The 11,499-nt window shown below is 40.5% G+C and overlaps 1 protein-coding gene across 5 annotated transcripts in view; it reads right to left on the bottom strand.

The window, feature by feature from the left end:
- Positions 1-553: 553 nt before the first annotated feature.
- The window catches only part of pax2a (paired box 2a), a 30,580-nt gene continuing 19,634 nt past the window's right edge, over positions 554-11,499 (bottom strand). For 2 of the 5 annotated variants that reach the window (XM_061745398.1, XM_061745401.1), the window contains 3 exons: positions 4,970-5,071; positions 3,601-3,687; positions 554-3,504 (listed from right to left, as the gene is read on the bottom strand). In XM_061745398.1, the coding sequence (XP_061601382.1) occupies positions 3,428-3,504; positions 3,601-3,687; positions 4,970-5,071 (266 nt within the window). In that variant the 3' untranslated portion in view covers positions 554-3,427. Of the gene's footprint in view, positions 3,505-3,600; positions 3,688-4,969; positions 5,072-6,425; positions 6,642-11,499 lie in introns of all 5 variants that reach the window. The other 3 variants (XM_061745397.1, XM_061745400.1, XM_061745396.1) reach the window with 2 other exon arrangements.

The following is an 11,499-nucleotide window of genomic DNA, read 5'->3' as shown; positions in this document are numbered from 1 at the left end:
TGGAATAATTTTACCACTGGGAATTCTCAGCTGGGAGAAAAGGGAGTGTGCGTGTGTGTATGTGTGATTTTCTTCTTCTTCTTGTTCTTCTTCTTCTTTTTTTCTATCTTTTAACAAGGCCTGAATGACAAACACATAGGACAGTTAGGGGCTGACAGAAACAGAAGCTTTTGATGCTTCACAGGGGATCTATGAAATAAACAATAGGCAGAGGAAGCAGAGAAATTGAATTACAACTGGCTTGGATTTGTGTGTTTCAGAGCAGGGAGTGCACGGGGAAAGTGAGGCAGCAGAAGTGTGGCATAGCAGGATGAAGCCAATGCATCATTAAATATACTGGGAGTATGAAGCTGAGGCAACGCTCTCCTGCCTCCCCAACTGTCCTACTTCTTTGTTTAACTCTCTTCTATCAGTCTTACACACACATGAAGCCACACACATGTCAATAAAATGCAATAGTTTTATTTATTTATTTATTTTTTTAAATCATAGTCCAGGGTTAATTAAAAGGCAGCCATAATTTAAATAATTTCCTCATGTACCCAGACACAAAAATAGACAAACTGATTAATATGCAGCCTTCATGTATTTGATATTTCAAAGCTGTAAATGTCGTGTATAGTACTAACTGTTCATAAAATCCGACATCAATACACCCTCAGCAGAAATGCTCTCCTGCAACCTTGAACTCTGAATCATTTTCTCGAGGGGTTAATAATGAGCGGGCACCAAGTCAATGACAGACATATAAAAGAATTTATTTCTCATGTGCACAAAAAGAATTGGAACAGAACTGAAACAGAACAATGATTGAGGCCACAAGGCTTTCCTTATAGATTTTCTTCAGAAATCCTTTTTATGTCCGCAACACATCTCCTGTATCATCTTTACAACGCTAGAAGACCCAGTCCAGCAGAGGTGCTCCACTTCCTAAAGCATAGACTTTGCCTGGCTGCTCGCACTCTGTGCCGCGCCGTGTTTCATTTTCAGATATGTCCAGCTGCAAGTAGACGGAAACGGGCAAATCCCAAGTGCGATTCGTAGAGGATAGCTCCTCCGGGAGAGCAAGACCACGGTCTGTTTTTTCTGTGTTTTTGGTGCCCTCACCGATGACATATGACCCTGGTACTTGATGATGGGTTAGCTTGTGTAGAGTAAGGGAAAACAACCTTTTTACCCTTATGATAAACACTGGTACGGGTAGCAAAGTGGAGGGAGGGAGGGAGGGAAGGTGCCAGTAATGTGTTTCTGTACATGGAAGCACAGATCACTGTCATCTGGTTAATGATCACAACATCTACAAATAGCAAACAGGACAATGTCTTTAATTGTTACTGAGGACTTTAGTTTGATCGCCGATCAAGGAAATTTGTGGAGCAAAAGTGGAAAAAAAAAAAAAAATCACACCAGAAATCTTTTGGATTCTTTTTTTTTTTCTTTTTTAACCTTTATGCTGTTGTCTGTGGGGATTGGTTATTCTGAGCCCAACAACAAAATATGATACAGAAAGCCATCAAACTCATTGCATAGTGACATAACACATCAGCATGACAATATTGTAAAAATAAAAACAAAATGACAAAGACAACCTATGTGATGTTAGCATCTGAAACCTGCTATTGACGTAGCCATAGGTTATACAGCAGTTGTGTCTTTCCTCAGAGCACAACATTACATTAAGACACAAATATAATGCTTGTTTTTTTCAGAATGTATATCTACAAAGGGAGCCAGTATATTATTATGATACTGCAACATTGTGTGTGTGTGTCTGTGTGTGTATGACATTATATTTACAGAGAAGAATTGTCTTCACATTATACAGAAATCATTCTATAAAGCAGCACTTTGTTGCAGTTGTTGGAATATTGAATCACCGATATTCACCTTTTTTTTTATCATCACAGTCATATGCATCATGTTGTTCACCTGCTGAGAAGTCCCGACATATATGTTCAGTCTTGACTTATTTAAGAGATAATACTGCTTTAATTATGCATACATATACTGTAAATAAAAATATCAAACTAAGTCTTTGGCAAATGTAGTTAAGAGTACATTCACAAAATATTTCCCAAAATGCAAAATGAATCAGTATTCTCTCAGCTCTGTGGAGAGTGGAATGCGACCTCATGGAGGGAGGTGAATACGTGCTTTTCAAGGCAATTCATGAACAGGGTATGGATTTATGTCGACAAAGAAGCTTTGTAAGGCAATTGTTGGAGCTGTTTTGCAGTTGGTTTACACAACTGGAAATATAGCTTTCTAAACTGTGTAGGCATCTAGTGGCATGACTAAGTATCTGAATGAAGCAGTACTAGATTGAAAGGGTCTTGTTCAAGGTGTAGCTGAGAAGCTACAGCTTACAGCATGAGCATCTGTTTGTTCTTGTTGTGTTTTTACACCAGTTAGACACAATTATAGTGTTTTAAACCAAAGTGAATTTTGAGTGGATGTACCAAATCAAATAAAGAAAGTAAAAAGCTGAGGTGTTAGTGCAAAACGGGACTTGACAGAAAAATGGGCGAAATGTGACAGTGACTCTGTAAAGATCTTTGATAACTTTGTTTGCATAAAAAAAAAAAAAAAAAAAAATGCGACAGAAAAAAAATAAATTAAAGTATTTTAAATTCTGGCAAGGCCCTTCTGAATTCATGGTCACCACATTTTTAATACTTTGGGCAATGATTTACATTTTTACATCTGATTGTTTGCCAAAGGGAGTGTGATGCTGCCATTGGTCTGCAGGGTGGGTTAACGTTGCAGGGCGAGCTGTGTTTATCGGAGAGTTCTGGTGGGACATGACAATTGGGAACAGAAGACGTAGTCAAAGCACCAGAAAAAGCCTGTTTTACAGTGTGGAGCCCTCATCTCATTAAGTGTCTGAAGCAGGCCTGCAACAATGATTCGAGTTGCTACCTTAAGCAAGCTATGGGACCATTGTCGTCTCCCCTGGGCTTCTCTCTTTAGAGCAGAAAAATACTGCAGTTCATTACATAAAGGAATGTGAGGATCCATGAATAAAATAACAACAACAACAACAGCAACAAAGTAACATAATTAAAAACCCACAACATTTTCCACATGGTATTCTTCACACTGTTTTTCTTCAATTTATATTTTATAATATATATTTATATAATCTCTTAAAGTCATTCGGGAAATGTTCGGGCCTGTGAGAGAGTGTGGGTGTGACAGGTGAGCTCTGAATGCCCACGGGCCCCTCTGACCCAAAGTGTGTAACGCTGACGCTGCGTGAACCGGCGGCGACCTCGCCCATCCTTCCTCCACATCCCGTAAGATGACGGGGTTCCATTTGCGAACCCCCCTCTCTCTCCTCTTTCCATGTGACCTCAGTGTTTCTCAGACAGGGACAAGGTGGAGGCCGAAGCTCTGGCCCTGCAGTTTGAGCTGGTCTCCGGGATAACTAGTGGCGGTCGTAGGCAGTGGCAGCAGTGGGAGGTGCGGAGCCACGGGATGCGGCACTATAATAATAAGGGGAACCTGAAAGTTAACAGAAGAACGGGCCGTTGGAAACCACGAGGTCAAACATCATGTAAAGGTCACATCAAGGACATTTGTGCAGTTTAATGTACTTACTTAGTAATGCTGGATTACTAAACCGCCAAGCTTCGTTGTAAGTTGTGTACTGTGGGTGAGAGTAAGGGTTTCCAGAAAAGTCCCCGCCTAGAAACACAGATATGAAAGAGCAGTCATTAGTGAACAAGAAATACATCTGATATTTTTTATAGCATAATCATTATTATTATCATTTTAAATCAAATTATACTGCACTACACAACAATATTTCTGAGGTCTTCATACCACTTCTATCCACAGAATCCACAGATGGTTTTAGTGGCTCCCCTCCCTGTTAATATTAAGGATTTCCTTTGCTCTTTAAGTGGTGCTTTTTTTAGTCGGTCTTTAAGCAACAATACTTTGCTTCAAATCTCCCTAATAATCTCTTTTTGTCTCATTGACCCACACCGGTGGTGGTGGAAAAGAAGGGAGAGTGAGGGGTATCTGAGAGTGATGCTGCGGGTCCACAGGTTTCTTTCTTTTATGAGACTATAAAGGCTGGATTTTATATAAAGCTGCTGAAGAATGGTCTTTGCTTTAATGGCGTTTGGGGCCGGTCACTAAATCTAAGTCATTCACCAGCAGATGAAAAAACTCACACCTCTTGGATTAAAAAGGTATTTGTGTTTTTGTGTGCGTGTTTGAATTGGGTTTGTATGTCCATAAGCACTCCTAAAAATAAAAATAAAAATAAAATAAAAAAGGAATCTCGCAGCCGAATCTCTGAGTTTTCATTTATTTGAAGGATAGATCTGCACATGCCGGCACTTATGGCATCCTCACTGACGGCTGCGTAACATGAGCTCATCCCTGAGAGAGATAGTAATTTAAATATTTACAGGCCCTCCACGCCTCTGTGTTTTGACCCTTAACTGTTTGCCGTGAACCTGAACTGCAGGTTAAGTAGAGGGGAAAGAGATACGCTCTGCAGCCCTGGGTGTCCGGGGACGCGAAGAGTGGAGCAAAAGCAGTGTTTATCGACGGGGCTGGTGAGAGTGAACTGTGTGGACATGGCGAAGGTAATGAGGGCTGGGAGCTGGAGTGTAACTGAGAGGAACTGTCCTATCTCATGGCCTCTGATTGTGGTGATCGTCTATTGAGTTCGTCTAATGTTCTCATCCACAAATGCTAACTGCACACAACCCGCAGTATCACAAAGCTAGAATGTTGCATCAATCTCTTTTGATCAGTTTAAGGCTTTTTCACTGTCACTATATTCAGTGTGTGATTTTATATTTATCTGCTTTTTCTTGCACTGCAACTGTATTGTTTAGTCACCTCAAGTTCTTGAAGATTACCTGGAATGGAATTATGTAAAAAAGAAAAAAAACAAAAACTGCAACCACCAAGATCAAGGGCATGGTATAACGGGAGTAGCATCACTCACCAGGAACCATTCCAGCAAGCGTGGAGGTGGGGTAGCTGCCTTGTCCTGTGGGGGGAACATGAGGAGGGTAGCCAGGTAAGGTGGTGCTGGCCATATCTCGACCTGCGGGGAGAGGAGAGTGCACTGTATTACCAGGATGCTCAAATCCCAAATATCTGATATCTATGCTTTATTTCTACTTTAGTCTACACACACTCTGGTTTCAAATCAGTGCACTCTGCGTTATGTGTTGACTTTTTGTGTCTATTGCAAACCAAGCAAAGCACAAAAATGAGGGAACAAAAATTGTTTTTCTCAAGCCTCAGTTGATTTGAGCTGAAATTGTATTCCATCTACAGATTCAGTGAACATTTTACTGATACTGTAAGCTCAATATCAACATTTTTCCAATACACCAGGTCCTATAATTAAAGTGTATTAGTTCTGATGAAGAAAATGTAATATGGGTAAAAAGATTTCTTCCAAATGCAATTGCTCTTGTTAATTTGTTTCATACAAAAAAACATTTAAGACATGGTTTTTCATTTCGTGGTGCATCAATGTGTTCTCAGAATAACAGCGTTGTCGTATTATTTTATTATTAAACATTTTATTGGGAATGTCTAATGGATCCTTTTAATCTGTTTAAAATTTGAATATTTCGCACACATACATTCACACCTAAGCTTTGACAAATGTCAAAATAAAGTGGTGCACAAAGTCACAGGAAATATAAAGAAGCTTCACTGTCTGTGTTACATAGCTCAAAATGCTAAATAATTGCTACAAATATGTAAAATGCTGCAGCACGGGTCAAAAAGTTGCTTCCTGACATCCATATTATAAGATGCTTATTCTCTAAGGTACTGTAGCAGCCTAGAGCTAAACACAGCATGCAGTGTGTGAAAGGAGCGTCACACCAGTGGGAGGTCACCTGTTTATCACTTAGGGTAGTTCACATCTACCACCAGACGGCACTAACATATTAGTGATATATCCTAAGCAAAAAAAAAAACTGACGGGAGCATTCGGCCATTGAGAGCTCTTTCTGCTCTGTGTTCCACATTCAGACCTTTAATTAACACGGACAGGATCAGCCCTGACTGGATAGGGGGGCCTCGAGGACTGAGAGCTGGGGCGTTCGCTCTCACCAAACACTGATACTGCAAACTGCAGTATCAGACCCACAGACCTGCCTCCCCCTCAGACTTGAGCCTGTCACGAGGCTGTAAGGACTTGTGGATCTATTGTTAACCCGGGAGACAAGCAAGGGGTCATATGTGCAGAAAAGAATGGTGGAAATTTCTTTTCATGATCACAAGTCAGTGTAGCTCCTGTTTACACAACCGTGACACAAAAAAGCACAGAGGTAGCAAATATATATATATAAAAAAAGAACACAATCTTAAATCAGGTGAACAGAATGCGATTGATTGGCTCTTTTTCTGGCTATGGGGCCTTATGGGTAAAGTTGTACCTGCTATTAAAGGCTGGCTGGCATACTGGCTGTAGCAGGGGCCGTGGGCATGGGCAAGGTAGCTGGGAGTGGAGGCATCTACAGAGAGGCTGGACTGGTGGGGCAAGACGTCAGCTAGAGCAGAGTCCCCAACAGAGGAGGGGGTGAAGGGGGCAAAGGATGCCTCATGGGGCTCCCGCTTTACACACATGGAAGGCGGATATGATGGGTGAGAGTCTGGCAGGTGGGGAAAAAAAAGAAAAGAAAAAGAACTTGATAGGATGCAGACATACAATGCCACACATACTGTACATACATTAATGTCAGTCACACACACGCACTTATGGAGGATGGGTATGTTTTTAATGTCCATGTAACGAATAGGAAAATGCTGTACACAAGAAATGAAGTAAAAAAAAAATCTATCACAGTGGAAGACTTTAGATTTGTTATTTGCACAAATAAATAATACCACAGGGTGTCACAAAAAACACAGATGGGAGTCCAAATCATTATCAAGGGGACCCCAACGGATGTGGAACATTACAAGAAGTGCACTTGTCATTATATATTAACTTCCTACTTTGCAGGAACTCAAGAACAAAATTCATATATGAATACTGAATAGGAAAGAACTCTTTAACACTTGATTTGTTCATTTACATAGCTTATAATAATAATCTCATCTGCATCTAGCAGTAATTCATTCAACTAAGCGGAAACATACACCAGTGAAATGTTGCAACAACACATCGCGCCTGATCAATCAAGCTCAAATGCATAAAAAATTTCCCCAAGGTTTTGGGAAAACAAACAACATAATCTCACGGCTGCTTTCTCATAACAAAAATCACTCTCACAAATAACAATCGGCTTACAGACAGTTCAAAACTCCACACTTTGATCTAATTTGGCTGATGAGTCTAGGCAGTTTTCATTTCATCAGACCCTGCCTCTTGAAACTATGCAATCAATGTGAGCTCTGTCTCTGGTCTCTCCCTGCCATGCTGCACAGCGTTCTGTTTGCTGGGGCCCGAGATGACTCTTTCCCGACACCAAGATATCCTCATTAGCTGCCTCCCCCATCATTGGCGTTTTATGGCAGAATTGTGTTGCGATTCCTCGTTAAGATAAAGTCTGTTCTTTTTGAGGTGGAGATGCAACTCTCAGTATGTTTACAGGTGATTGTGTTTATCCTTATTAAACCAAAGTTTTAAGAAGCATGTAAGTCCCACTGACATTTTAGAATGACATTCCCAGACTACTACACCCAGACAACTCACTCGGGAGTTAAAGTCCTTCCACTTTGGGTGAGACTGACTTACTGACTGCACTCCTTCCTGCCCTAGAGAAACACAATAACATCGCATCTTTACCTGATCTGGGTTCTACAAAGCACTTCAAATTACATTATTTTTTTTATTGTCTTTACTCGCCTTATTTTTTTTCAACTGCAAATTTTTATTGGATTTTAAAGTAATTTGGTTTTTAAATGTACCCTGGCCAGCCACCCTGCTTATTTTTCCCATTTGATACAAAGTATTAGTCTTGGTCCTCTGGATTCGACTCTGATTTCTAGCGGGCAGTACCAACGAATGCAGATGAAACCAGCGCTGGATGCCATTGGCCAGGTAAACAACCAATCAGAGAAACAACGTATGTGGTGTAGGTACTGGTGGTTTGGTGTAGATACTGTAGGCAGAGCGACCACACACTGATGAGTATATGATAAATGCATTTCAATTCTTGCCCAAGGATGAGAGGCAATGACAAGTGGCAGTGATGGGATTGAACCACCATTTTTCAAAAGTAGAGGACCACTTTACTTTTTGAGCCCCAGCTGTTTCCTCCAAAAAAAAGACAGAACACAGTAAAATAAACTGATAATAAAGGCAAGTTACTACAAGGGATAGGGGTATTTGTAAAACGGTGACGTGCATAGTGAAATCTGTGGTGCCATCAAGCTGATTCATGTGGTTGCAGGCTAAATTGTTTGCCAATTGTTTTGGTCGTGACGTAATAGGTTAACCAGATGAACGCTCAATACTAACAAGATGAAAGGAGGAATATCGCCACCTATTGTAGTGGAGACATACATACTTCACTCAATAAATTGATTCCCCTCCTGTTCTTGTATGCTGGGACAAGGACAATTGTCCAATTAAATGGACTAGTTTAGCTATTACTATAGCCTTGCTTAAGTTATAATGTAAACACACTTACTGACAGCTCTGATACCTAATACAAGTAAATCAAGGCCACCGGCTGATTGCTTTGTAGCATATTTGCAGAATCTCTTCTCCTTCTGTCTTTGACAGCTCTAAATGTGGTTTTAAAAGGGAAAACATCACGGATTAATGTCACTTCTAGTGGTAGCGATGCCATGTTGACAATTTATGTTTTAAAACATATGATCTCATAAAAAAAGAAAAAAAAGAGGGATATCTGACAAAAACTAAAATATTTGAATGAGTGGCTTTTGCATTTAATTGGATGGACTCCAAACTATGTCATGGCCCCCGTAAGTCATATTTAAGAATTGATGTCAAATCCCTGGTGCATTGTTCTTCTTTTCAATTAGTTATAACATGATTACAACATGTACTTCGGGAAAAGCCCGTAAAGGTACAGGAGCTTTCCATAGTTCAGTTACTTTGCAGAGGATATAATCCTGGAAAAGAGGCATTTATTATACTCCATGTGGGAAAATTAGAAGGGGGAAAATTATAGCAAAACTTGAATTTCCACCAAAGCAAACCAAGAGACACTATTACAGAACCTTGTGAGAGTCACATCTAACATATTCTAAAATAAAATCAATTGAGAGTATGATAATTCTGAAGAAAACATACTCCAGTCAGTATGGCAGTCTCCATAAGTAACTTGTGGAGATTTCAGGCAGCTAGTTCAAATGAACCCTACTTGTCTTCATAAGATAGCCAGGTCAAGTCTGTTTGCACTGTATTTGGGACTTCCTGCATATAGTACTGTAGACGTCTGTTTTCCTAACGCCTCAGCAACTGTTGTCAAACACACAGGGGTTACAGTGCAACAGCAACCGATACAAATGCTGTGTTCAAGACCACTGAACTCTGAAACTAATCAGACATGGTGTTGCTTATTGTCCTGGAGACGAGGCAACGCTCAGGAAAAGGGAGCCTGTCAAATCAGAGGCCCTGATGATGGAGATGGAAGATAAACTCAGGGTCCATGGGGACCTTTTTCCCCTGCAAACACATCTCAGAGAGAGGGGAGATGGTATAGAGTTCTCCAACATCTGTCTGTGCTCCACCGCTGATACCGCGTCTACAGACCCCATCAACCATAGAAATGAACTGTTAAGAACGTACAACAATCCTCTGAGTGATGCTTCCAGATATAGCAAAAACAGGCTACTCTCAAGTGAGCATTTCAGTTTTAAACGCACACAGAGGAACTTTGGTGTGCATTTGCTGCCAGAGCTATTGTTTTGAAAGGCTGGTATAGAGAGAAGTTTTTTCTCCTTTCCTTGAGTTCATGCTCAAAGCAAAACTTCCTTTGTCTGTTATCAGTGAAAAGTCTGCAGAAATAAATGTTATACACTGAAGGGCAAAATATTCAGCTACAGCACTTAAACATATGATTTTGCTCTCTTAAACTAATGTATACCTGCTTACACGAAATAAACAGAAAAGCAGCAATCAAAGTTTGCATTCAGTTGTGAAGGAGTAAAGACTATATGCAGGGCCAAAAAGCTTCAATTCCCCATCCAAACTTTTAGTGTAATTCATTATCAAATGTGTGTTCAATGGTTAGTGCGAGTATTGAGGGAGGAGGGGGGTGTTGAGAATTAATATCCTAGCTCAGGGCTGCAGGCGTGAACTGAACTGAGACGAGCTGTTTGTCACCAGGCCGCACACCAGGCACCGCAGGTTAGGTGACTGCTTATCATTTGCCACCCAGCAGAGGAAAAGCTGGCACGGCCAACGGACGGAAAAAAGAGCCTCAGAGTGTGCCGCTGAAGCTCATGTTAAATAAAACACTCAGCTCTTTTATCTGATTTGGTTTGTCATTTTTTCACTCAAGACACGGGGAGCAAGAGAGAGAAAGTGAGAACTAGAGGATAAAGAGATTAAACAGAAGAAATGTAAAGCCATCAGCCGTTCACATCTGCTGGTTGTACTGGGTGCCCATCACACCTGACTCTCCCGGAGAGTGATTATCCAGCCCAGCTAGCACAGAGACCACCGAACTCTCAGTGGGTGGAACCCTGTTTAACCAAGGAAAAGTGGCAACAGTATTAAATTATCATTTGTTCCACATACAGAGCTTCTGCCTGGATTAGAATAACTAAAGTAAAGACGGAAAGGCCCCGTAGAGCAGTGTTTAATCAGAACATGTGGTATCCATGTACACACTGAGCAGGTGACAACGTTCATCTGAATACAGAGACACACGAGTGCTACTGAGACAGAAGCATGGGGTGCATTTATTCTTTTTCTTTTTTAACCAATAAATCGTGTGTGTGTGTGTGTGTGTGTATATATATATATATATATAAAATATATATGTGTGTATATATATATATATATACACACACATATATATTTTATTTTCCACGATTTATTCGTGGACTCCTGAAGAAACTTCAGTTTTGTTGACTTATGTACCGGTGCCTAAAATGTTATCCGATTGTTGCACTATTACAGGAAAGAACCACTTCTCGCTGAATTTTGATTTTTATAATTTAACTGTTTATATATATATATATATATATATATATATATATATATATATATATATATATATATCCTTTCATCTTTCTCACTTTGTAGGGGTCACCACAGTGGATCATTGTGTTGCTCATATTGATTTGGCATAGGTTGTTTTTACCTTGGATGCCCTTCCTGACACAACCCTCCCTGTTTTTTTGGGCTTGGGACCAGCACTGTTAGTGACTGGAGAGTTGGGGGCTTCAGTGCTTTGCCCAGGAGCGCTCTGGCATGTGACGGGGCCAGGGATCGATCAAGTGACCTTCTGTTTGGGGGACAACCAACACTACCCACTACCCCACAGCCAGGCCGTATACGTACGTATAAATATTCATGTTAAAAAA

The sequence above is a fragment of the Cololabis saira genome, chromosome 17 (genome assembly GCF_033807715.1).
Source record: "Cololabis saira isolate AMF1-May2022 chromosome 17, fColSai1.1, whole genome shotgun sequence".
NCBI lineage: Eukaryota > Metazoa > Chordata > Actinopteri > Beloniformes > Belonidae > Cololabis > Cololabis saira.
Note: the sequence above shows the minus strand (reverse complement) of the source record. Positions and strands in the feature narration are given on the sequence as shown.